Source organism: Anopheles arabiensis, chromosome 2 (assembly GCF_016920715.1).
Source record: "Anopheles arabiensis isolate DONGOLA chromosome 2, AaraD3, whole genome shotgun sequence".
NCBI classification, from domain to species: domain Eukaryota; kingdom Metazoa; phylum Arthropoda; class Insecta; order Diptera; family Culicidae; genus Anopheles; species Anopheles arabiensis.
The window spans coordinates 101,903,332-101,931,031 of NC_053517.1; the positions used below are offsets into that span (position 1 = coordinate 101,903,332).

General features: G+C 47.9%; 2 protein-coding genes across 10 annotated transcripts; both read left to right on the forward strand.

The window, feature by feature from the left end:
* The first annotated feature begins 416 nt into the window (after positions 1-416).
* Positions 417-13,992, forward strand: LOC120894941 (uncharacterized WD repeat-containing protein alr3466-like). Its single transcript, XM_040297854.1, has 4 exons — positions 417-917; positions 1,063-1,447; positions 3,079-4,191; positions 9,452-13,992. The coding sequence occupies exons 3-4, from the start codon at positions 3,172-3,174 to the stop codon at positions 10,475-10,477; spliced, it is 2,046 nt and encodes a 681-aa protein (XP_040153788.1). The 5' UTR covers positions 417-917; positions 1,063-1,447; positions 3,079-3,171; the 3' UTR covers positions 10,478-13,992.
* Positions 7,116-27,609, forward strand: LOC120897807 (guanine nucleotide-binding protein subunit beta-1). 9 transcript variants are annotated; one of them, XM_040302928.1, is made up of 3 exons: positions 7,116-7,262; positions 8,345-9,454; positions 23,939-27,609. In XM_040302928.1, the coding sequence occupies exon 3, from the start codon at positions 23,939-23,941 to the stop codon at positions 24,959-24,961; it is 1,023 nt and encodes a 340-aa protein (XP_040158862.1). In that variant the 5' UTR covers positions 7,116-7,262; positions 8,345-9,454; the 3' UTR covers positions 24,962-27,609. The 9 variants fall into 9 exon arrangements, with proteins under 9 accessions (XP_040158862.1, XP_040158856.1, XP_040158853.1 ...); XM_040302922.1 differs by lacking the exons at positions 7,116-7,262; positions 8,345-9,454 and adding an exon at positions 20,412-20,752 and having other exon boundaries at positions 23,279-27,609; XM_040302919.1 differs by lacking the exons at positions 7,116-7,262; positions 8,345-9,454 and adding an exon at positions 20,412-20,737 and having other exon boundaries at positions 23,279-27,609.
* The last annotated feature ends 91 nt before the right edge of the window (positions 27,610-27,700 follow it).

Consider the following 27,700-nt stretch of genomic DNA (forward strand, 5'->3'; position numbering starts at 1 on the left):
TACATTTTAACGAAGAAAAAGTGTGCAAACTGTGTGCTCTATGTAATGATGTTAGAGTTTTTAGAAAGTATAGCTTTTTAAAAGCTGAATTGATTGTGAGACTGTTATTCTACAAACAAGTGTAACGGATATTTTAAAGAAAAGTGAAAGTGCATGAGATAAGCTCCAACCGCCTGTGGAGGGAATGGAACAAAAAACGAGACACGCTATTAAAGCAATAGCGCAAAAGAGAAAGAAAGTATAATTCAAGTTTGACAATCACCGACCAAGCAAATTCGAAACAGCCCCAGGAAACCGCACCTGTACACACCTTGGCTGCAGCGCATGTATGACGTTTGCTTCCAGCAGGCGCGGGAACGAGACAGCTAGCACGATCAAGCGAAATCAGCCCGCCGTGTAGCACGCGGCAGAGAGAAAGCGCGCATGCGACGGCAGCTCACCGCAGCAAAGCAAGTCTCGATCTCGACGCGCACACACAGTCCAGTGGTGACGGCAAAGTGGCTTCAGGAAAAGTTCGCTCGACAAACGCAGTGAAAAACGCAAGGCTTGTGTTTGTGTGTGCGCGCATGTGTGTGTGATTGTCTTGTTTTTCCGTGCGTGCGTGCTGTGCTGTGCTGTGTTGTGTTTACGCGTGTCGAACAGCAAAAGGAAAAGCTGTGCCAAAAAAACACAGTCGCTTGCGCACGCCCTGGAGGAGGAACCGTCGAAGCGCAAGGGCGAACGACTAGCAAGTGAGTGTGAGAGTAAGAGAGAGAGAGAGCGAGAGAAAGACCGAGAGCGTGCGGGAGGGAGACGGAAAGACAGAGAAAACTTCCTCCTCTCTACACTCTACACAGCCATTATTCATCGCTGCTCACGCATCCAAAACGGTGTTTGATAAGGGTGGTGCGCTGGAAGTGCGCTCATCTACCCCAGAGGTACGGATCATCACATCTCGGGTCCAGTTGGTTGGGGGGTGAAGAAGAAAAAACGCAGCAGGGTGAGCACAGGACTCACAACGAAGCAAATATTACAGCAAAAAACAGCAACCGTATCAAAATTGTGATCTCGAAATCATTCCAGAATCCCGTACACCTACACACACGCAGCACTGTGTCCCGCCCGTGGTGTGCCCGTTGGAAGTGTGTAAGTCATCGGGGACGGCGCGCTGTAGCGTTATCATTGTCCGTCGTTGCAAGCGGAAGAGCAGAGAGGAGCGAGCGGGTTGCGGTCCCATTAGCGAAAAAAAAAGGTGGACAATCGTCGCCGTCGGCAAGTAGCAGCGGAAATCAGCACCACAGCAAGCGCACACGGACACAGAAACACGGTGTGAGTGTGCGCGCGCTCGGTGTCGTCATCGGTCCGTCCGGTCCGTCCGTCCCGACACAGTCGGTCAGCCGAAAGGGAGAGAAAAAAGAGTGTGTGGCCCGGCCGCACACGGAGACAGCACTCACACACATCTCAGCAGGCACGTATCTTGCGCACGCGAATTGTTCTTGTTTTTCCAGCACCCCGCACACCAGCAGCAACCGCTGTTTGATCATCATTTCCACTGGTGGTGGAGAGGGCGAGGAGAGGTGCTGTCGGAAAAGTGCATCACCATCATTATCATCATCTTGATCATCATCATGATCATCTCGCCAAACGTCACGAGAGTGTGAACTATCTACATCATCGTCCTAATTCCAGGCCGAGAGCTGTTGCCTGGAATCGTTGGAGCATATTTAGAATCGGTGTGAAACTCCACCCTCTTCCCCCATAACTCGATCTCCGACGGGGTGTGTATGTGTGTGTGTGTTAGTGTGTACATTTAATAATCTCTCACGAAATCGTGCTACAGCGGGGGCTGCTGGCAGGGCGGAGCAGAAAAGTAAATCGAATAATCGGCATTGAAGATAGTGATGAAGTGAGATATACACGGTGTAAAGGGTGTATTTGTGCGCGCGCGTGTGTGTGTGTAAAGTAGGCTGTGCAGCAAAGATCCACAAGTATCTGTGTGTGCGGGCGCGCGGGCGCACGGGGTTTAATAATTGGCTTTGCGTGAATCGCAGTGTGCGTAAGCGTGTAGGTGTGTTGCGCGCGCGCGCGCCACTGCGCTAGTGTGTGTGTGTGCATGTACCAATTGTGTGTGTGTGTGTTTGTGTGTGTGTTCGCATCCGCTCAGCGGATATAGAGTGTGTCAGGCCGATTTACGCGCTGCATCCGCGGTAAGGGTGCAGTGTGAAAGAGACGGAGAGAGAAAGAGAGAGTGAGAGGGGGAGATATTCCTCCAGCACAAGTGCAACCATTCCCGCCCCCGAGAGAGGGTTAGAGAGTTTCTATGCTGTCGATCGCTAGATTAGTTAGTGCCATTACGCGCTTTTCGGAAGGGTGTTGCATTCCCATCCTCCCTCACCTGCCCCCCTCCGCCTATAACAATATACAGTCGGGGTGCGTGCGAGTGTGTCTCGTCTTCCCTACACCGCTTCCATCTCCCTCCAGCCCCAGTGGCGACGGGCAATTGAGCGCTACAGCGGCAGGAGAGGGTTTAATTGATCCACAGTGAGGAAATACAGTCCCACCCTTCCCACCCACCCTTCCTATTTTCTCCCTTCCCACGTCCATTGCGTGAGTGAGTGAGCAAGTGCGTGCGTGTCTCTAGGTTGATCACCACTCCCCCCCTCCCCCCCACACCCTTGCGCGCGTCAGATTGTGGGCACGGGCGAGGCGAAGGCAAAGGAGGCTGGTAGTCCGTAGCAGTCCCAGCAGCCCGAGCCAAAGCAAACATTAGCAAAACACGGCAAGGTGAATAAGGTTTGTGGTGTGTGCGTGTGAGTGAGAATGAGTGAGAGAAAACGAGACAGGTGGATCGTGATGTTCACACTGCTGGAAAAAGGGCGATGATGATGACGATGATGACGATGATGATGGTGGTGATGTTTGTTCTAGCAGCATCTCTCTCTATAGCCTAACGATCTGATCATCTGAATACAATAGTGGCTAGTCGATCTCTTACGTGTGTATTCTTTTTTTCTTCCCTTTCTCCCTCCATGCCCTTCGCCGCCTTCCCAACCAACGCGACTAATTATTGGCACACGCAATGGGACGGCCCAAACACAGAGTGTGACGACACCAGAGGAAGAGGTGTGGAACCGTAGTAGTGTGAATACACCGTCACCACCTACCAGCACCATCTGATCGACAGGCGACAGCATGAACGAAATCGAAGCGCTGCGCCAGGAGGCGGAAACGCTCAAAAATGCGATCCGGGACGCGCGGAAGGCGGTGTGCGACACGTCCATCCTGCAGGCGACGGCACAGCTGGAAGCCGTCGGTCGCATCCAGCTCCGGACGCGCCGCACACTCCGGGGCCATCTGGCGAAGATCTACGCGATGCACTGGGGCAACGATTCGCGCTACCTGGTGTCGGCCTCGCAGGACGGCAAGCTGATCGTGTGGGACTCGCACACGACCAACAAGGTGCACGCGATCCCGCTGCGCTCCTCCTGGGTGATGACGTGCGCGTACGCCCCGTCCGGCAACTATGTGGCGTGCGGCGGGCTGGACAACATCTGCTCGATCTACAACTTGAAAACGCGCGAGGGCAACGTGCGCATAGCGCGCGAGCTCGGCGGACATACGGGCTACCTGTCCTGCTGCCGGTTCCTCGATGACAACCAGATCGTGACGAGCTCGGGCGACATGTCCTGTGCGCTGTGGGACATCGAGACGGGCCAGCAGACGACATCATTCCAGGGGCACACCGGGGACGTGATGGCGCTGTCGCTGGCCCCGCAGGGCAAAACGTTCGTGTCGGGCGCGTGCGACGCGAAGGCGAAGCTGTGGGACATCCGCGAGGGCCAGTGCAAGCAGACATTCCCGGGCCACGAGAGCGATATCAATGCGGTGGCGTTCTTCCCGAACGGGTTCGCGTTTGCGACGGGCTCGGACGATGCCACCTGCAGGCTGTTCGACATCCGGGCCGACCAGGAGCTGGCCATGTACTCGCACGACAACATCATCTGCGGCATCACGTCCGTGGCGTTCTCGAAGTCGGGCCGGCTGCTGCTGGCGGGCTACGATGACTTCAACTGCAACGTGTGGGACACGATGAAGGCGGAACGGGCGGGCATACTGGCCGGGCACGACAACCGCGTGTCCTGCTTAGGCGTCACGGAGAACGGAATGGCGGTGGCGACAGGGTCCTGGGACTCGTTCCTGCGCGTGTGGAACTAAGCGAAGCCACAGTGACAGAGAGTGTTTGTGGAATTTTGTGTGTGTTGTGCGTAGTGTGAGAGCGTACGAAAAGTTCACCAACATTCGTCGACGCAGCGGCGAAACCCGCACATTGGAAGGATTATTTTTTACCTATTTTCTTATTATCAACTCTTTCGTTGTCCGTGGAACTGTCGTTGAGCGTGTGAGGAGCGGTCTAGCTCTGCTGCAAGTTTACTCCGCGAGCACGGATGAACTCGAGCCGTTGGCATCACACCGCGCGCCATAGCTTATGCTAGCGTGCGGTAGAGGGCGCCAACTGTGCAATGCTCTGCAGCGTGGTGAATATGGTGAATTTGCAATTACCGCCGTTTGGTCCTTGCCAAATGCTCTTCAAATTCAAATGCAACGAGCCGAACCTCGGTTCCACAAGTACGGACAGGAGAGGACAAACCACAACACACATCCCCCCCTCCCACACACTTCAACAAACACACGTCGTTAAAACCTTACCCAAGCAATAGCGAGTTGTTTTTTTGTTCTCTTTTTTAATTTTGCAAACAAAAACAATCGGTATTTTTACGCCCGTATTATTGCATCTTATTGGTTAACTATTGTGTTTTTTTTCTTGCTTTGTAACATCTCTACATTTACCATTTTGAATCCCATTCGCCCATGGAAAGCTGCGGTTACGAATGCCGAAGGCGATCGCGCCCGCGCGCGCACAGAAATGTCTCACGTTAAATGCGTTTACGAGCAGCAGCAGGAGCAGCAGCAGCAGCACAAACTGATGCACCCCAAAAACGCATCCTAAATACATGTACGTTGTATTTTTTAGGTTAGTATTTAAGTTTTATTCATTAGTCCTTCGCTTCGGTTTCGGGTGTGTGCGTACACGTGTAGTATACCCCTTTGTGTGGCGAAGGACGCGCGTGTGTTCGGAAGGAAAGGGGCCGCCGCTGCCTTCCTCTGCACAATGCAGAAAAGGGATCCCAAATCAAAGAAAACAAAGTGAAGCAAAGAAGGGCACAGAGAGAGAGAGAAAGAGAGCGAGAGAGAAAGAGATAAAGAATGTGGGTGGGAGAAAATGGCCACGGCTTAGGAACATCGATTGGCATATAGACTATTACTATAATTATTATTATTATACCTAAAAAAACAAGCAAGCAAATTTGTAAGCTGTAGGAAACGTGGATGGTGTGCAGTAGCGTTCGATGTGTTGAATGTTGAAAGGCAACTAAAACGGAATATATTTATGGATAGAAAACACTAAAACAAAACAAAACAAAAAAAGGAATGGTAATAACAACAATTAGGCACAGGATGATGATGTGTAGGATCTCCGGAATGACGCGGGAAGGATTTAAGAGTGAAGAGAATCCCCTAGACAGGGCGAACATGAATTGAATGGAGGAAAATTATCGAAAAATGCAACCACACTATCACAAACATCTAATAACCATATTCCGGTTTTTAAGTCAAGCCGAGCTCCACATCCATCAGCAGCAGTTAATGCGAGCTTATCCGCACACCCGTGTGAATGCAGCATATTGACGAATGATGTTGATTATGATGATGATGGTTATTTTACGTCAAACACAGTGCAAGCAATGCACAATTCCGTACAATGAAAACTCACAGGCAAAAACACACGCACCCAACATAAGAAGGAGTAGGGACAGGAATGGCGGGATCATCATTCTTCGGCGACTATAACAAAAGGCAAGGTAGAGCTAGAGAGAAGCTAGAGTGTAGCGAAAGACCAGAACACATAGGAGGTAGGAGCACTGAACACTGAAGAATGGAATGCGTGTTTTTAATACGAATATAGTACATCACCTACCAAAAACCAATTCCCTTTCCCTCCTTTCACCTCCAATCCTTCTGCTCACCATCATCTTGCACAAGCCAAATTCCAAATACGACCGAGAGGGAGGATGGCATCCGGAACACTGGTTTGGAACGGTGTTGACCGTTGCAGATTTCTTTTTGTTATGTGCAGATCGTCTAAATTCATGAATAAAGTCTCATACGTGTATATCTATGACCATACCTGCTGCTGTGCGGTGTTTTCTTCTTTGAATCTTCACTTACTTTGGTGATCTTCAACAGGTGTGTTATGCGATAACGACATCCCATGGTCGTTGGAAGGTAGGATGGTGGTTTAAAATGACAGTTGTTTTGCGAGCTTTTTGAAGGCAAACTTCCCCATAGTGTATGCTACTACGGGGTGTGGCATCGACTGAAATTATTTAAATACGTTTTAAATTATCTGTTTTACAACAACTTCAAACAACACTTTCCCTTTTTAGAAATAAAATCGATTTCGTGCACAGAGTGCCGCTACGAAATGGGGTAGCTTTTTCCCATTTGCTTTACCCTCCTGCACAGTGAGAGTCGACTGTCCGGGTGTCCGGTAAGAATGTGGCCAAGCACATTGGAACACCATTTTCACCAACCGAGAACAACCGCCCTGTAGTCAGCTTCCACCGACTGCCGCCACATTGTTGCCGCAGCAAACCGCCCGAAGCCGCCGTTCGCTCCCCCGAAAAAAAGCTCCCAACATTTTCCAGCGCGCTCGGCCTGTGTGCGCGCCTTGCCTTGCGGGAAAAGAAAAATGTCGGCGAGCAAATTTTCGGAAGCCAAAAGTGTGCGTTGGAGCAAGCGCAACACGGACACCTCTCTCTCTCTCTCTCTCTCTCTCTCTCTCATGGGAGCTCTCTCCCGCTCTCCACATCGCAGCAGCAACAGCAGGAAAAGCTCCAGAAAAAGCTGTCGTCATCGCCAGGGCCTGCTGCCTGGTGTTGCGTATCTGGTCGGCCTCCCAGAGAGCAAGAGAGCAGGGAAAATTGCACCCAGAGAGCGAGAGAGCAAGAGAGCAGGGAAAAAATGAGCAAGTTGGAAAAGCCATCGGGACGGCCAGCGCACACCCAGTGCTCGCTCGGGGAGTGTTTCGTTTTTTTACTGAGTCACGGAAAAGTCGCAACCACGGTACCGCGGACGAGAAAATTGCAATTTTCCACCGTATCATGTGCATCCAGCAGCAGAATAGTGTATGAAAATCGGCCGTACCGTAGTGCAGTGTAAGGGTGAGTGTTATCCAGCCGGAAAAGTGTGGCGAACGGACCTCACCCAGCAAATCTGGCCCAAGTGCGTGCAGCCCGATGGAGGCGCCCCATGATTGATGATGGTTTTAGGACGGTTCGGTGGAAAATTTTGCCTCAGTGTTCCCAACGCACGCATAAGGGCTGTTCCGTGTGTGTGACTGTGTGTGACTGCGTGTGTGTCTTTGTGCATTTTAATAGTTTGCCCCACTATATAGCGATGGTTGGAGGAAAGGTTTTATTAGTAGGATTGTGGTTAGGGAGAAAAAAAACGGTGGGGCCAAAACTTCCCCTCCCCCCGATCAGCAAACTCCAAAGTGTTGGCAAAAGTGGTCAGGAAGGAAATCAGGACCACCTAAGAAGAGGAGGAAGAAGAAGAAGAAGAAAAAGTGTTAAATTTTCTGTTCTTTTAGTTCTTCCAGTTCTGCTCTTCTTCTTCTTTCTTTCGGCTTCATCTCGCACACGTATGCGTTCGCACTTGGAACACGCCCTGCACGGGGCAGGGGTGCAGGGGTTTTCGACCGCCTCCAGCTCAGGGAACAGAGCTCGCGCACACATCAATGTCAACCTTGATTGACTGCCGTGGAAGGGTGGGGTGAAAAACAGTGAAAAAAAGAACGGAAGTCCTTGTGTGTCTGTGTGTGAGTGTGGTAGTGTTCTGAGCTGGGACGATAAGCGAACCCTGCAGTTTGCACGGGACGGTCCGTCAAGTTACGGTCACGTCAGGTGCAAAGTGCGGTTAAGAAGGGGAAGGGAAGTGGAGACTCTGCGTGCCTGCGAAAATGGGGCTCGAAACCAAGGATAAGGGGAGGCAGGGGTGGTGATGGTCACTCCAGTATGAAACGGCAACTTTTCAATCCCCTTTTGGGTGGGGTGGGCGTTTGAAGAGATGAGAGGGAGAGAAGGATGGATGGTGGTGGCCCATATTGCGGTTCCAAAGCTGGACTGGATTGAACATCCTGTGACGGGCTTGTGTGTGTGTGCGTGTGTGTGACGTGCAAAACTAATCAGTGCAATTGTGTGTGATTTTCCCTTTTTCTTCCTTCTTTTCCCATTTCCATTTCCAGTCGGTTAGATAAATATATATGTATATTAGTTAATGAAGAGAAGAAAAAAGAACAGTTTCGCTGCGAGGAGAGAAGAAAAAACGAAGTGACGGCGTAAAGGTGACCAACTAGGCAGCCAGCTTTTGCACGGAGTGTGTCTGTGACCGAGAGAGAGAGAGAGAGAGCGAGGGAGCAGCCGTGGTTTTTTGGGTGGTATATCAGCACACACGGGTAAAACTGCAGATAATCGATAAATTGCTTCGTGCTTAGTGCTGGCTGCTATTGCGGGAAGGCGAGCGTGAAAACGAGCGAGAGTTTTCATCACGCTCACGCTCTCTCATCGTCCGCCCAGAGAAAAAAGGGGAACGGCAGGAGAGGACGACGACGTTCGCTCATATCATCCACGGGCGCGCCTACGACCAGCCAGCAAGCGGGAAGGGTGTGCGGTGCTTCCTCACATTGCAACCCAACAGGCCGTGCTGCTGGCCCGCTGCGTCCGTGTATCGTCACCGTCGAGTCGTCGCTGTGACATGCGTGAGCTCGCCGTGTCGTGAGACGTGTGCGTGTGAGTGAGAGCGAGCGAGCAAGAGAGAGAGAGAGAGCGTGAAAAAGAAGGAAAGCTCGTAGTAAAAGAACGTGTGTGGAAGCGAGAGAGAGAGAGAGTGTGCGAACCACAGCAGGAAATAACGCGCGTGTGTGCGTGTGTGTCTGTGCGGAAAACGGGAAAATTTTTGCATGAGTCCGTGACCAGCAGTCGGAAAAGCCTGGAGTTGTACTGTACGCGGACTAGCCCTTCGGTCTCCGGGACACTGTTTGCGAGTGTGTGTGTGTGCGCGCGCGTGTGTGTGTGAGAGAGGAGGAGGAAGAAGCGGAAAGGTGGAAAGGCGCTTTCCTGTTGCTCTTGCGTGCGGTTTGACGTGTCGAGGCAAGTAGAGTCGGTTCCGTGGTAGCACCCAATTTCCCCCAAAGGCAGTCGGGAAAGCGCTTGGGTGAGGCACCAGCCAAGGATCATCGACTGGCTCGAACGCTTCCCATAGCCAGACGGTCAGACCGAGCAGCAAACGCTCCGGCGTGAGAGAGAGAGAAAGAGATACAGAGAGAAGTAAACCGAACCGCGAACACCGCTGAACGATGAACGAGCTGGAGGCGCTGCGGCAGGAGGCGGAAACGCTGAAGAATGCGATCCGGGACGCGCGGAAGGCGGCCTGCGACACGTCGCTCGTCCAGGCGACGAACAATCTCGAACCGATCGGCCGGATACAGATGCGCACCCGGCGCACGCTCCGGGGCCATCTGGCGAAGATCTACGCGATGCACTGGGGGAGCGACTCGCGCAACCTGGTGTCGGCCTCGCAGGACGGCAAGCTGATCGTGTGGGACTCGCACACGACCAACAAGGTGCACGCGATCCCGCTGCGCTCCTCCTGGGTGATGACGTGCGCGTACGCCCCGTCCGGCAACTTTGTCGCGTGCGGCGGCCTGGACAACATCTGCTCCATCTACAATCTGAAGACGCGCGAGGGCAACGTGCGCGTGTCGCGGGAGCTGCCCGGCCACACGGGCTACCTGTCCTGCTGCCGGTTCCTGGACGACAACCAGATCGTGACGAGCTCGGGCGACATGTCGTGCGGGCTGTGGGACATCGAGACGGGCCAACAGTGCACCTCGTTCCTGGGGCACACCGGCGACGTGATGGCGCTGTCGCTGTCGCCCCAGTGCCGGGTGTTTGTCTCCGGGGCGTGCGATGCCTCCGCGAAGCTGTGGGACATCCGCGAGGGCCAGTGCAAGCAGACGTTCCCGGGGCACGAGAGCGACATCAATGCGGTCACCTTCTTCCCGAATGGGCACGCGTTTGCGACGGGCTCGGACGATGCCACCTGCAGGCTGTTCGACATTCGGGCCGACCAGGAGCTGGCCATGTACTCGCACGACAACATCATCTGCGGCATCACATCCGTGGCGTTCTCGAAGTCGGGCCGGCTGCTGCTGGCGGGCTACGATGACTTCAACTGCAACGTGTGGGACACGATGAAGGCGGAACGGGCGGGCATACTGGCCGGGCACGACAACCGCGTGTCCTGCTTAGGTGTCACGGAGAATGGCATGGCAGTGGCGACAGGGTCCTGGGACTCGTTCCTGCGCGTGTGGAACTAAGCGTCAAACCTGTTGCGCTGTCTCCACGGAGGTACGGTAAGATCGGGCCAGGACAATGTCGGACAGCAGAAACGCGTACAGCCATTCAGAAATGAGTACCGTTTAGTGGTAGTCGTAGTGCGATTGAGTGTACGAAGTAGCTGGAGTACGAGGAAAGTATCCGCGCTCGTCTCCCCGCATTTTCCTTTGCAAAAACAGAAGAACTAATTGCAAAAACAGGTCAGGTTATTGTTTTCTCTCCACTAGCTGGATGGTTTATTGTGCAAGCCGATTTAAAACGAAACAAACAAAACGAAAAACAACAAACCTAGTGCATAGAGAACGTTCTAACCATTCTGCCGATGATTGGTTTTTCTTTTCCTATTTGTTTTTTGACCAATATATTTAGCAATTTCGAACGAATCAACTAACAAAAACAGAACAGAAAAAAGGCATAGATGCTTCACATGTTTGTCTCAGCGTGTTGTACTGCAACACTCTTGCCTCTGCAGCATCGTAGTAGGCACACAAGTACACGGTGTATGACAGTAGGACAGTGCTTCCAATGGCAACAGGCTGGCCCGCTACTGCTACGTAGTGTGACAGCCGCTGCCGGTGTAACGCCCGTTTCAAAGCGGACAGTGCTTTGAGAAAAAGTATGTTTAGGTTACAGTTTCGTTTTGTATATTTTTGGGTTCTGTAACGGTAGTTCTAGCAACAAACTAGTTGGTCGATGTTTCAAGCTTGTTTGTCGCCATTTATTATTATTTTTTACAAAATCCAAAACTTCTTTTTTTCTAAATTTCTCACACAAACGGCATAAGGCATGAGAATTGGCATTAATAAAAAAAAACATTGAAAAAAAGCTTCATAATTTCCGAATTGGGGATTAAAGAATTACATTTCCAAAATTTATAAAAAAAAACAAAACACACACAAATTGGAACCATTGTAATTAATTTTCAAACGATTTCCCCAAGTAGCACCAGTGGCACGGTGTGAGCAATTAGTTCAGTGGGACGTCCCTCTGATAGCGAAAGCGAAGTCTAGACCAACTACAATCTCCTCTTTTTAACAGACGATTTTTCTACGAGCCTCCGACCTGACCCCGGAGGCACAACCCGGTTTCTATGCAAACTTTTTAAACTCAAAAACCAATTTTATACAACCAACAAAACACGACCAAAACAAAGGGCAAACTTAAGCAAACACTGAAACCCCACACCACCCACCCTGTGAACAATCAAGCGACCAAAAGCAGATACTAATCACGTACACAACCATCACCGGAGTATCATCCCTAAGTACACGGACACATACATAAGACAGTGGCTTGCATGAAATCATACAGAAAAAATAGAGCAAACGATAACGTTATGAGAGGGAGAGAGAAATACAAATACACACACACACGCACACGGAGTTGAAATGGAAGGCCGTTTTGGGGGCGCCCATAAATTGGATCGACTCCGTTGTGTGTGTGTGTGTGTGAGGACCGTGATTTTTTTTCATTTTCAAATATCTCCTCGCAAGAAACCATTCTTTTCATAAAAAATACGCTCAATTTCCGCCCAACAAACCCTAACTGTCCCTTTTCCCTGTTGCAAGAGATGAAAGAATCATCCCTGGTGGCTCTAGTGGTCATCCTTTCGTCTCACGAGTCCCAGCGTTACGTTACTTTTCCGTGACGCACCTGTAACTGCTTTCAGTAACGCTTCCCGTAACGCTACGGACTGTTATGCTTAGTGCTGTGGTATCGCTCCCTCGCACCATTAGTCTGCTGCTGGCAGGCATTTGTTGTTGCTTCAATCGATGGTGTGTGTGTGTGTGTGTGCGCACGAATGGGTGAGAAGAGGTGAGAAGGAATCGTTCCCATTCCTAGCAAAACGCCTGTCTCGCGCCCGTTCGCATCACCAACCTACCCAAGCTCCCTCTCCCGGTCGCGCATTTTAACGCACATGCGTACGAGAACGCAGTGTGAAATGGACCGTCGGTGTTTTTTGTACGTGCACGTCTTCAAGTCGTTTTTGTTGTTGTTGTTGCGTGCGTGCGTTCGCATGATGGCCCTTCCCCGTGTGGAAAGGTGTGCAGAGAACTTAATTTTCGCTTCCCAAACATTGCTGGTGTGTGGTCCAAGTGTGGTTCAAGTGTGCTGTTGGTTTGGCACGCACCATTTTTCTATCCGCTTGGTATACATGGACATCAGTATCTCTGCCCCTCAGCCAGAAGGGGACTTAGTTTGGTACCACTGAGTTCCTGGACTCAATTCTGGCTGATAGCGTTATTTTGGTAACGTACCTGGTGTGCGAGGGCTAACGATACTGCCTTATTCCAGAATGTGTTACGTTTTTGGTAACGTTTGCTCTCACCTTAGTATACAATTATGCAAACACCTTCCGATTTGGTGACCGTGGTTGTACTACCTCAACTGAAGGCGTTTGACTGGACGACATTTTAGTTTACTTACACACTAACACACACAGCCACATAAGGAATAGCATTATTTGGATGCGTTAGCTCTTTTGCGTTACAATTATGTGTCACCTATGTTTACTGCATTCACACATATAAAGAAACACACACAGACATCCATTTCTAGTTGTACAACAACCTAATATACAGAAAGCACAGTAGGTGTAAAAGAGCTGGTGAAAGAGCTGGGCGCGGCTGTCTCGCCAGGCAAACAAGGTGGGGAATAAGGGTATAAAAGCCTGCCTTCCACCACTCCAATGCTTTCTTGCTGTCACTGCGATGAAGGAATGCACCCGTTGCATCCCGATCGGAAGGGCTATTATCTCAATCGTGCAAGTGGCCAACTCCATCCGCCATTCTCACTGCGAGAGGCTCACTGGGAGAATGGTGGAACAGTTAGGATATTCACACACCTTCGATTGGGATAAATTTCGATTGGCGTAAGTGTGCACCTTCGGGTGGACATTGTTGGTTATCGTTCTGGTCAGCAGCAATGGTAATTGCGGTAACCGAAGCTGAATGCTGATGCTGCCGCCACATCAATAGACCATACTCAGAGCAAGCAAACAAGCAAACAAACAAAAACCACACTGTAGGCTCCAGTGGGGGTTGGTTTTGTTTATTTTGAGTGGACGAACGATCAAACCGATGATGAAGCGGTGGTAGTAGACATGGATAGGGTAAGGTACCGATCCACCCATTCTGCCGATTCCAGCCTGCCCACAAATACAAGGCCTGTTTGTGGGAGGGTCTAGTGTTGGGTAGAAGAAGCCGCAGCGAGACAGCGAAGAGGAGAAGAAGCAGGACCAGCAGTAGCGATATATATGTTGTATTATGTGTACCGATTACCGATGTATGGATATGCGTGTTTTTTATGTTGTTTATTTCGTACTATATACTAAGACGCACAACTATGCAGGGAGGTAGAAATATGGAAAGAATGAGAGCGAGAGAACGAAGAGAGGGAAAAACTAAACGTGGAAAATTAGCGGAACCAATAGCGTAACATGCATAAAATCTCAAACCTCCCAAAGCAATCATAACGAAGAAGAAGAAGAAGAAGACGAAGAAGAAGAAGATGAAAGAGAAGAACAAGAAAAAGAAGAAGAAAGCTAAGAAACTGAAAACAAAACATACAACAAAATAGCAAACAAACTAAAAAGCCACAAAAAAGAGAAACGAACGAAACAAGCACAAACAGAACAGAAGTGCAGAAACAAAAACGGAAGAAGCAAACAAATGCCATTCTCGAAGCCGTACAATTATGCCATTGTTAGATTAATGTATGTGTGCATCGTTTGCCTTGTTAAGTTTACATCCGCTGTTTGGCAGCGCGGATGCGCGCTACTCAAAGTATTATTCGTATTTAGTATTGTATTGAGCGTTTTTAGTACAACCGGTTTTGCTCCTCGAGTTTTAGTACATTAAGCTATTAACGATCATTTCTCGTGGTTCATAAGACATAATTGTCTTACTTAATTCACTCCGGTAGTGTTATGTTAGTAGTAGTAAACATGAAACAAATCGAAATTTCCTACAAAAAAAATGCCATTTTACATTTTTGATAATTGAAAAACCCCAATCGGCCAACTTTTGAAATTGTTAGAGCATTACTTTGTTTCATTTACTAAACCCGTTTTAGGTTGTTATTTGTGATCGCGTTCTACCTTTCCTTTCGGCTGTGAAACCATTGCATACGAGAAGTATATTAGTATGTGGAAGTATGTTCTTGTGCTTGTGCTAGGGGCACTCTAGCACAAACGATCCAAAAATTCCCTCAATATTTCCTACATCATCCATTCATCCTTTCTCACTCCCCCCTCCCCCCACTCCATAAGTGTTCCGAGTTTATTGTTGTTTCGTTGTCGTTTTTTGCTGGTACACCTTCATCGCAACAAAAGCGAAACCGATGCAGCAGAATGACCGGCCGTGTACCGTCTGGCTAAGAGGCTCAGTTACAGTTCGGTAGTCGGTCGGTCCTATCCTGCTGCGTGACAAAATAAAAGAAAGAGAAAAAGAGAGAGAAAATCTCCGACCCTGCCTTCGGCGCGGCACCTCATCACACCTTTTATCGCTTGAATATACAAACTAAGGGGCTCATTTTCAATCGATGAAAGGGAAAGGGCCAAAGTAAATGCAGAAAGCAGAAGAAAGAGAGAGAGAAAGAGAGAGAGAGAGAGACAAAAAACTAAAAAATCAGAGAAGATCCTAATGCAATCCAGTGTGTGTAAAATCGATAGGCTCACGTAATTTATATCACTCGATTGCTGCACATCGCAATGAAACAGACCGACAGGAGGACTTTGGCCCTTTGTGTGCCGTGGCTGCAGGCAGGAGACATGGGATTTTCACCTCGTAGTAACGGCACAATGTTAGTTGTGTTCGAACAACAAATTTGTCTCGATGTGCTTTGTAAAGGGTTTTTGTTTTGTTTCTGTTACAATATTGTGTTGATTGTGCCCATTTTCCCCTAAAATGGTGGCGGGAAGGGGCAGGCTCAACGAATATACCTCCCCCTTACACACGGAAGAAGAAACGTAAGAAAAGCGGGGAAAACAAATTGTTGTCGTTGCTTATTTGTTCGTTCCGACGGTGCATATGGTTTTGAACGAAGTTTTTGTGTCAATGGAGAAGAAAATGTGCAAGCGTGTAACTCCCACAAACACTACACTGCGCGCACTACTAAGCGGCAATCTCCGCTCTGAGGCGGTAGAACATGGAGAAGCGAAAACAAGCAAAAAAAAAAAAAACATTCAATACTACAAATACACAAAACATAACCAACCACGCCACAAAATCATTGCATTGAGAAATGAGAAAACCCTTTGGCTTGAAACATGAACTTCCATCTCGAGAGAGATACAGTAACGTCGAACAATAGTGCACTCAAAACAGACACACATACACATCCCCCCCTCCCCCCATTGCATCGCACTGATCCCAACAACACATACACAAATTCATTTCTAATCAAACCAAATGAAAGAAAGAAAGTGAAACAAACAAACAAACGCCATACACTGCCTAATTTCACATAGTCTCAATGTAATAAATGCAAATATAAAACGAAAATATCATGCAAAGAGAGAGAGAGAGAAAGAGAGGAAAAGAGGAAAAAATAAACAAGAATCACATTTTGGTGCATCTCCAACAAAAAAGACGGAAGAAAACGGCATGCGCAGACTACTTGTACTAAATGTGGGACAACTAGAATATTCAAGTAGTAGAAATGATACAAAAACATAAACAAGCAAAAAAGCACCAAAAAGGCGAGCAGCAACAAGATCTAAGTAGCACGCTCTACAGATGTGACAAAAGAAAAGCAAATGTAAGTCGCACAATCCTCTACTATCGCGCACAATACAACAAAAATAGACAGAGGAAGAGAGAGAGCACAAAAGCAGTCGAAGTCGCACATGAACCAATGGAGTTCTTTATGTGTGATGTCCGGTACATTTTCCGTTACTTTCCCTCATTTGATTTTGATTTCTCAACATTTGTAATGGCTATCTAGCTCTAACATGCTGGGGTTACGCTGTTAGTGTCTATTGGCGTCACCATGAAGCGTTACATCAGCTGCATGGTTGCGTTAGTTTCTCCGTCGCGCGCTGGCGCTCGAAAGATTGTTTGCTGGAAAAAGCAGTGCCAGGGAATAGCCCGTGGAACTCTCTTCCACCCTCTAAGGTGAAGAGACTTCCGGTGCTGCCGCCACGTTCGCATTCGCACCAACGGATAATGGCTCCGACGGGTGACGGTCACGAGGGCGATGCCGCCCCTTCTAGCGTGTCCTGCTGCGCGGGCACGTTTGGGCTAGTTGCATCTAGGGGCTTATGCCGGTCTTTCCGAAGGCTGACCCGGCTGGGCCGTGGCGCGGTTCGGGTAGCTTCCGGAGAGATTGGTTTTTTAGTATGCAGCGGAACGGCGTCCACGGTGGACACGGTAGAACAGTGGCGGGAAGGACTCGTGCTCGTGAGGTCACCTTTCGACATCCGGTGCGCCAAATGCGCGAAATGCTGGCCCGCACCAACAATCTATTGACTCAACCAGTGACGGTGACGGTTGACGTTGAAACAGAAGGCGTCAGGAAGAGAAACACACATACAAACACTAATCAAACTACCGATTACCGGAAACAGGCAACCGGAATTGCTAGTAAAGGGAAAACAGAGGAACGCACGCACAAAAAGAAAGGAACGCACTGCCCGTATATGTGTATATGTTTTCTGCGTTGCGTGGTGCGGGTGTACGTAACGCCAACGCCCGACTTCCCCCTTTGGTGGAGCGGTTTCTGCTTCCTTTGAACGTTTACCGTTTTGCGTTACCGTTTTGCTGATGGCCCCATCATTCCCCCCGCGATGGAACGGTGGAATCATATCGAAAGAAAACTCAAACAAACAAACAAAAAAGTCGAAAGATGGACAGATTTGCACACACAACATGATGCAAGAATGATGAAATTTCAATTTTATGCTTTTAAAAAAAACAGAAGAAGTATACAAAAGGGTACGACCACATCGGGAAGGATAGACATTGTTTCGCTAAAAAGTAGCGAAAAAAGGAGAGAAAAAACAATGGATACTTAATGAAGATCACATCCAGGTGTACCCAAACGGCACAGCATATGGAACCACAAATAAACACATAAAGTGCGTTTAGGATAAAATCAAACCAAACCAAAACAAAAAGAAACTCTGTAGCAAAGAATCAGACAAAGGAAGGGCAATGAAATGCCCCCGATACCCTGCTAAGCGTTGAGGTGCATGATTTGAATCGTGTGCTGGACTTTGCGCACTCACTGTTTAGTACAGTTTAGTGCTAAAAATGCACACAAAACAACAGGAAAACACACAAACACAAATGTGTAGCAGGAACGGAAACCGATACCAAAATTCGGCGGGTGGAAGAAAAACTGCATTGTTGCGCATAATATAGAAGGTTAGAGAGAAGCGCAGGGAAGCAGAGGAAACCTAAATCTAATTCTAATGTAATACTTAGGGGCTTTTGAACTAGCGTGTGTAATAATGGTGGCGCTATTTGTACAATTTATGTTACACAATCACCCGAATTACGAATACGATGAGTGTACGAGGGAATGAAGCTAGGAGAGCAGCAACAGCGCAAAATTGTGCAAAAGGCGAAACAATGCGATGCTCGCGAACTCATGAAAACCCGAAACCGCACGGTGGTTTTCCGTATGGACGACAGCCTGTGGAAGGCGTAGCGCAATGCGCCTCTGCCTGCCTTAATCGATCCAGCGTGTTTTCATCACGAACGGACGGTACACGTCAGTCAGTGTGACGTCTTTTATGGATCGTTTTTTGTTGTTGTATCAAACTTTTAACCAGTTTTAGTTATCACTTACAAACTGTTTAATTTGTTTCTTATGAATTGTCGTACGTAGCAGAATTTAGAATCTAATTCACACCATACTATAGTTTTCCCCTGTTATAACATTGTTTGGTTTCGAAAGCAAATAATCAATTGATTAAAATTCCAACCCCGTACCACGGGCTCCTCCAGCAAGTTCAGTGAGATCGCATAGACCAATATGTAACGCGAGCACAAGACATCCAAATGCACAATGCGCGCGGAGCCTGAGAAATTTTGATTACTTGATTAACAGTAACATAAAAAAGGGGAAAACAAACAAAGGGCAGGGAACTCGTTTGTGAACACAGCAGAAATATCTACAGCATCGAGGCAAATCGAGGAAGAACAAAAACAAAGCAACTACACATATATACAAATATGAAACCCAGGCAGAAGGAGCGTTGCATGAAGAAAAGAAGAAGAAGAAGAAGAAGATAAGAAATAAAATAAAACATAGTAAGAAATGTTCAATAACAGCTAGACGTACGGTAGGCGATCGAACGATAGTGCGAAAGAAACAAAAATAAAGTTGGACGGAGGAGGAAGAAATGGAAGAAATACAAAGAAATTAAGCGATAAGGAGAAACAGGAGAGAAGAGAGCTAGTTGGAGAAGCAAATCACCATTTTTACACATTTTGAGATATCGAAAATATTACACCGCGACCGCGTTAAAGGGAAGGGAGACAAGAAATAAGAAGAAGAAGAAAACCGACGGTCGCATCGGATCGGAAAGACGCGTAAGAGAGTAGCTGCGAAACACAAAACAAAAAATGTGAAAAAGAAGAAGCAGAACAACCCAAACAAACGACAGTAAAAAGTGCGCTGATTCGGGCGGGAGGGCAAAAGATAGAGGGCGAAAGGAGAGGAGTAAACAAAATATAGTCTATAAGAAAGTGAATGAAAGGAAATAAAAATAAAAAGGTAATGAAAAATGGTATAGAAATACAAATTATCTTATTATCAATACAAGGACAAGAAAATACACAATTAAGAACAAAGCTGTTGGTACGTTCCGTTTTCACTAGCCCGGTTGTAGCGTTGTTTGCTTGACGATAACGAGGGTAAGTATGGAAGAAGAATGCAAAGGTTAAGCCATTAGACGAAACATTACTCAAGCATCCAAGATGACAATTGCCATTGGGTTGGTACATGCTGAATGTTTTGAAAAGTTTACTTTTTAACGGTCCTTTTGAACAGAGAGGTGAGAAAGCCACGGTAAAGAGGTGGGGAGTTTGCAACGTTTAGATAAAGGCTTTTTCTTGTTCAATATGAAATAACAGTAAGGATCAGCTCTCTACGTTACGTTAGCGTTACTCGTAACGCCAGATCCTAGTGGTATTACTGGCATCACACAAAAATAACTAATATTTAGATTTAATTATCTATCAATTTGCCCATTCACGACGATCAAAAACAGGCGTTCAACAAAACTGCTGCTTGGGTTTGAGATAAGTAAGCGTAACGCGTAACGCTAACGTAACGTAGAGGGCTCATCCTTTATTTTACCAATGATTGAATCATCTTCTATATTTTTTTTAATAACTTTTCTTTACAATTCGAATCATTTTAAAGCGAGAAAACGGAATAGTAAATGTTCTAAAATAGTTTGTTACTCTACTTATGAAGGTGCCAAATTAAAACCACAAATCCACCACTTATCGTTTTGAGCCTCTTCAAAGCTGGTCGCACTGGGGTGCGGTTTGGCATCTGCTCGGTGAGCGGCTTATCCATCGCCATCGCATTTTCACCGGGCGCTAATGAGCGGTGAAAATGGCACTCCAACGGCCCCATTGCGCATGCGATTTTCCTCCCTCGAGCGAAGGAAACGTTTGCTCTCGCCGCCCTACCGTTACGCGTGAGCGTGAGAGAGAGCGGCATCCACAGTGGGTCCAGCTTGTGGGAAAATGTACTCACGCCAGTGAGTGAGTGGGTGCGAGCGTTGGAAAATGCCCGTTCTCTATCCTGTTGGTGAAAAGCGGTGCAATCGACACGGCAGTTAAAACGAGAGAGAGAGTGTGACAGCGAACAGCGAAGAGAGCAGAGAGCGGTAGTTAAGGTGAGCAAAAAAGGTAAGCGTGTGTGTGTGTGCGTGCAAGTGTGCAAAGTGTCATCATCGAGGAAATTAGGAAAATTCTCCATGTCGGTCCGTCGTGTTCGCGTTGGTCACGGTGTTCGGTAGGAAAATCGCATCGCGCACTGGAAAAAAGAGTGTACCGCAAACGCGCTACCCAAGGAAAGGCAGGCAAAGGTTCCCATTGAGAAAAGCACAGCGCGACAGTGAAAACCTGGCTCGAGCGCCCGTGGAAATAATGTGGTGGTAGAAAATGTGCTAGAGAGGAAAATCTGCGTCGGAAAATTCCTGCGGCCAAGCAGCAGCAGCAGCAGCAGCAGCAGCAGCACGTTCGACTCGGCAGTAGCGCTAGGGCACGGCTATGCAAGTACGCGTTGGTCCCGTACGCAGGCAAATTTTCCCGACTTTTCCGACATTTATTGACCTTTTTTTTTGCCGCGAGTGCTTTTCGTAACAGTGAAAAGCGGCTTCTTCTTTACGGTGCTTTCGCGTACGTTAACTGAGCTGTGGTGTAGTGCTGGGTGGATGAACTGATGGTACAGCTGGGTGAAAATGGTGTGAAAATGTGGATTTTCATTTCATTTTTCCTCCCACAAGCAGAAACAGCAAGCATTGAAGATGAAAAAAAAAGACACATCGATCGTGTTCCGGCCACCTGCCCCCGGGGGGGGGGGGTCTTAGGCTATCCTTTTCAATTGTGAAAAAATCCACCCTCCCACCCCCAGTTCCACCACCTCATTCCGCCATTAACTTCCCGTTATACATATACACGCCCTCGTCGGCGTCTTAACCCTTCAGAGTCTCTGCGAAAACCCATCTCTAGACGCTCCCGTCTCCCTCACATGGCCGAGCAAAAGGCCCGTCCTTCTGCTCTCTCTCTTTCTCCCTTGGCCATTGATGTATGTGTGTGTGTGTGTGTCGTTTTTCACACCCAAAAAGATTCCATTTTCCCGTTTCGACTCTCGTTTGACGTTTTTTTTTGTTGCGTGTGTGCCTCTCGCCCCAACAGTGAGACTTTGCTCTCCCTCTGATTCACTCCCTCTTTCTCGCTCTTTTCCGTTCTTCGTTACTACTGCTCTTTTGGAGAGGGATGAACAGGATAGTATATTAGTAATTTTGTAACGGTACGTGTATATGTGTGAGTACGCCTATCTAGTGTATCTGTGTGTGTGTGTGTGTGTTTGTACTGCCAAGTGTTGAACGGAAGGAAATGTGAATTGAATTTACATGTCTATCAAACAGAAGGAAAAAAACAGTCAGAAAACGACAAAAAGCTGGTTATGGTTTTCCGTGCCAAAAAGGTGTAATTTCGTGTATTTCCACCGTACATGCAGATGATTGAGTACTTCCGCTGTGAGTGTTGGTGGTGCTTACGTGCAAGGGGCCGCACTACACACACTACTGTCCCCAAATCCCCAAGTGTCTACCGTGTGTGTGTGTGTGTGTTTGTGCGCTTATTTGTGAATAAATTTGTACAATAGGTAGTTGTGTGTGAAAGTACTTCAGCCTTTCCAGGAGAATTGGTCGCTTTTAAAGCGCTTTTGACAATTCTTCTCCCAATCAGTTTGACATACGCGTCATTCGCGAGTTAGTATACGCGCGTGTTAGTAGTAGACAGCACCCAAGACCCAAGATCCGTGTCTCGTTCCCAACTACACACCCATATTACGGCGGCGAGCACAGCGAGCCCAACGACCACGTACAGACCGAGACAAGGCACACAGTCGGCGCGTGACCGCGCCTCTCGTTTGCGTTTTGCACGCATATTTGCCGTCCTCGATACGAACACACACACTCTCCTTTCTTTTACACAGCCACACACACACACTTAGGACAGAGTGAGATGATGAAGAGTGAATTGGAATCGATGGGATCGAGCGCACAAGTGTGTGTATGCGCACACCTGTGTCTCACGCATTGCTGACGGTGAGCTGTGACCTGTGATGATGATGACGATGGTATTCGCTCACTCATACATTGCCTTTCGATTAGGGAAAAAAAATCAGCAAACGGTTAGGCACAGTCAGGCAGTGACTGTCGTAGTGTGCGAGTAGGCGACGAACCGCTTTGGAGTGTAATTGTGACGCATTAATGTTGTCCATTATTGTTAAGATTGGGTATTTTGTGCATAAATGTTGTTTGCTTAAGATTAAGCCAACAGTGAGATTGGAGTGCGAAAAACCAGCGTGAGTGAATGGACGATGTGAGCCAATAGGATTGCGTATGGTGAGAAGCGAAACCACTGTGGTGAGAGCGGTGTGCGAGTTTTAGCAAATGCATTGGTGTGTGTGTATGTGTGTGTGTGTGTGTATGTGTGTGTGTGTGTGTCTCTCTCTCTCTGTGTGCGTGTAAAACGTCCCACAGTGTGTAGAGCGTTTCTGCGTACGAGGGAGTGAGTGAGGAAAATTCAGGAAAAAACCGATAGTAAAAGCCTCAGCTCCCCAGCACCAAGGCAGGGTGTGTGTCCTTTTTGGAGTACGGGGCGGAGAGGTTTTTTCCGAGCGTGTGTGTATATGTGGTTCCATTCCCGTTCCAACTGCTGAACTTCAAACAGTATAGATTTACATCATCTAAAGATTTGAAAGGAAAAAAGCCCAAACAGGATGTTAACAAGTCGCTAAACGGGCCGGCGTGAACAGTAGTGGGCTGGAAGGTGCAGTGAACATTCGGGCACAGTGAAATCAATAACCGAAGTGGTGGCACTGTAAGGGAGGGGATATGAGAAAACTGTTGCAATTTTCATGTGGTTTTTTTTTATTACTTAAAAGAGCAACATAATCTGTAGCGTTTTCGGTGGTGGGAAAAGTCGGAAAAGCTACACCAAGCAAACAGCATTAACTTATGAACTGTTTTACTCATCCCTATTATTACTTTCTTTCTATCACTTTCTTCCTTCGCTCTGCTGCAGTAAAAGGACTGCCTCGAGACGCAACAGCACACCTAGAAAACCACTAGCTCCCTTCCGTTTGGCGTGATTTCATCATCATCATCATCATCATCATCACCACCACCATCATCATCACCATCGACGACAACCATCGGCGGGTGTAGGAGAGTGAGAAGCGGGAGTGGCGAAATTGGAACCAGCTCGAACCACCCGAACACGACATAAAGGAAAGGCTCCGAAGCGGCCATACATTCGCGCGAAGGAAGTACACTGCTTTTTGGCACAACATTCCTGCAGCAACAGCAACACGGTTGTTCCCTCTACCACGTGTCCCTTTGGAGCATTTGGAGACCGAAAACCAGCACAACACAACTAGCAAACAGCAGCGGTAGCAGTAGCGACAAACAAAACAAAAAGGTGTTCATTAGCGATAGATAAGTAGTTTGTGTGGTAACAAATAGCGCACAGTATTTGAAGGTAGAGCCCAAAGCTAAATGCACAAAAAAGGTGACAAGGCATAGTGAACCGAACCCGGGATTAGATTACGGATCGAAACGTAACGCTCAAAAAGGTTTGCTTCTCCAACGTTAGACTGTAAGGCGTAGACTATCCGAGTGTAGCTAGACCGCACGCGAAAAGCCCAAAGCCCAAAAACCCCGAACACACACAAGCACAAGCGAGATGAACGAGCTGGAGGCGCTGCGGCAGGAGGCGGAAACGCTGAAGAATGCGATCCGGGACGCGCGGAAGGCGGCCTGCGACACGTCGCTCGTCCAGGCGACGAACAATCTCGAACCGATCGGCCGGATACAGATGCGCACCCGGCGCACGCTCCGGGGCCATCTGGCGAAGATCTACGCGATGCACTGGGGGAGCGACTCGCGCAACCTGGTGTCGGCCTCGCAGGACGGCAAGCTGATCGTGTGGGACTCGCACACGACCAACAAGGTGCACGCGATCCCGCTGCGCTCCTCCTGGGTGATGACGTGCGCGTACGCCCCGTCCGGCAACTTTGTCGCGTGCGGCGGCCTGGACAACATCTGCTCGATCTACAATCTGAAGACGCGCGAGGGCAACGTGCGCGTGTCGCGGGAGCTGCCCGGCCACACGGGCTACCTGTCCTGCTGCCGGTTCCTGGACGACAACCAGATCGTGACGAGCTCGGGCGACATGTCGTGCGGGCTGTGGGACATCGAGACGGGCCAACAGTGCACCTCGTTCCTGGGGCACACCGGCGACGTGATGGCGCTGTCGCTGTCGCCCCAGTGCCGGGTGTTTGTCTCCGGGGCGTGCGATGCCTCCGCGAAGCTGTGGGACATCCGCGAGGGCCAGTGCAAGCAGACGTTCCCGGGCCACGAGAGCGACATCAATGCGGTCACCTTCTTCCCGAATGGGCACGCGTTTGCGACGGGCTCGGACGATGCCACCTGCAGGCTGTTCGACATTCGGGCCGACCAGGAGCTGGCCATGTACTCGCACGACAACATCATCTGCGGCATCACGTCCGTGGCGTTCTCGAAGTCGGGCCGGCTGCTGCTGGCGGGCTACGATGACTTCAACTGCAACGTGTGGGACACGCTGAAGGCGGAACGGGCGGGCATACTGGCCGGGCACGACAACCGCGTGTCCTGCTTAGGCGTAACCGAGAACGGAATGGCGGTGGCGACAGGATCCTGGGACTCGTTCCTGCGAGTATGGAACTAAGTGTTGCGTAGTACACAGGTAGTAGCTGAGCTGAGAGCGTGGCGTGCACGGGCGCAGATCGTGGACGGAGCAGCGCAGCAAGCGTTACATGGGAAAGGGGAGCTGCCATTTAGATTATTAAGCATAAACACACACACACACGCGCACACAAACACACGCATATACATGTATACATACATACATTATAAATATAAATGGTACGAGGTTTTTGAGTTCCATCATCACACACAAACTCTTAGTGGCGGGAAGAAAAAAAGCTTAGTGGCCGCTGAAGTTGACCTTGAAAGCTCTTTTTTATAAACGCAACAGAAGAAGAAGAAAAAAACCCACAACAGTGAATGAAGAAGAACCGCACAAACACACACGATTTTCCAACTCAACACACACACAAGCACAAGCATTCAACAAAAGCAAAGGCGATCTTGACGATACAAAACAAGTGGTCCCGGGTCCGCTCTATGTACTAAGTAATGGACTACACGCGTATAAACACACAAACAGAGTTCATAATCATTATCAAAGCGAAGGACATTATCCAATGTTTGCGTTTAAATGCCATTTACAAAATCCTCAACATACAAGTTGGTAATAGGAAAGCGGAAGAAAAAAAAATCAAAGCAAATGTGTGTGTGTGTGTGTGTGTGTGTGTGTTTGATCATGAGTAAAAGATGGCTAGTACATGGGGTAGTACGGCAAATGAACCAAAGTCATGATGAATGTAGCAGTGCAGAGAAATAAATGTTCATTCTACTAGCACAAGGCTTTCTCCCAGATGCTTTTGGGCTGTATCGATCGCAACAAAAAACTGCTTTTTCGTTTGCATTATTGCATTTTTCGGTTTAATGTTTATTACTCTCCCACCCTGTAAGAATGCAATGAACGGTTGCAGCAATGGGTGTAAGACGACTTTTTTGCAGTTCGATTGGTATTAGGCACGCGCGCTGTAAACGTCGCCCGACGCGGTCCCATGTAACGCCGAAAACCAAACCAAAAAAAACGTACTAAATACTAAACTAACGCATAACTATACACACACATACACAAACACACTCTCCTTCAATACACATACACGGACACGGACACAGAGATAAGTTGTAGGGTAAGGGCAGGACCACACACACACACACAAACACACTCACGATAGGGAAACGATGCAGAGAGCTATAGTACTAATCTCCTAGCCAAGCAGCAACAGGCAGCATTAGACGAATCTTGGTTAGATAAATGGCAGATAAACTACTACTATTACTACTACTACTACTACTATTATTATTATGACTACTACTACACAGCAAACTACTAAACTAAACTCGCGCAAGCGTATCCGTTTTGATAGTGACCGGGTGTGACCGGCAATGTGGCAAGCAACAAACCAACAAGTAGAAGCAACAAACAAACAAACAAAAAGAAAAAAGAAACAAAAACACACACACACATGCATACATATATACTAATATTTGTCCCTGTAATATATGATCATAAGCTAGTGAACCGGTAGTGACGAACACCGTGACGTTCAGGTTGGAAGCGTGGTAACATTTAAGTAATTGCAAATAAACAATTGAAACGCAGCAGCGTGTGTGTGTCGGGCGCACAAAACTCGGTATGCAAATTTTGAGGGCGTTTGAAAATAAAACAAAGCAACAAAAATAACGAACTCCTCCTTCTCACTCTATCCAGCATAAAGAAGTTCGAGGAGTTTGAATGGTAACATGAACAACACAAGTGAAGCAAAATTATGCTCTTTATAGCAAAAGAAAGTGGTTTTGCTTTCTCCGTTCTCCCCCTCCCTCTCTTTTTACTAAGTTGTTGCCATTTTGGGACAGACTACTAACAAAAAGTACTACTACCACTACTCGTCCGGGAGCATCATAATAGTAAAGCAAGTTTGTGTTATTCTTCGATTTCTAACATCACCATTCCCATGCAGCTTTTCAGCAAACGTATCCCTCCCACCTCCCCCTCATGTACACACACGCGCACAAGCACACTTTATCTTTAAGAAAAGAGGTAACACTAAGAAAGGAGTAAGAAATAAATTCGATCGAAACTTCAACATTGAGAAAGCAAGCGAAGGAAACAAACAAGTAGTAAATGGTAAATGGAAATCAACCAAGGAAAGAACAAAAGATAGTAGTGGAAGCTTTTCATTTGCCTGCTTTCTTGTTTGTGTACGGTGTTGTTTGTGGAGTTAAGCGTAGTTAAAACAGTACCGAAATTCATTGTTTTCCCTTCTCATCAAACATCGTCTCACATAATAACGGAATGATTAGAAAAAAAAGAAAGGAAAAAAAACAAACTCAATAATACTAAAGGGATATGTTTTTGATCAGTTTGGAAGTTAGGTTTACGCAATAGCATCGCTTTGCACTAAGCTACTAACTAAACGGAGAGGCAACAACCAATGAAATAGATGAACCAAAGTAACCGCAAACAAAAAACCGCGCATAAAACAATACAACAGACACTAACTCACAGCGCGACTGCTGCATGGTGTACATAAGAAGCACAATCTTGGGCATTATAGATCATCGCTGGAACGTTCATGTTCTTTTCTGTGCCACGCCACCAGTATTAAAAGGCCAGCCAGTTGTTGTGCTAAACGCACGCTTTTCGGAAGGACAAAACGAGAGCGTTCGTTTGAAAAAGAAAATAAAAAAAAAGAATTCTTACCGATCGGTGTGAGAACTTTTTGTAATACATTCAAATAAAAAAACAAAACAAACAAAACAAACAAAC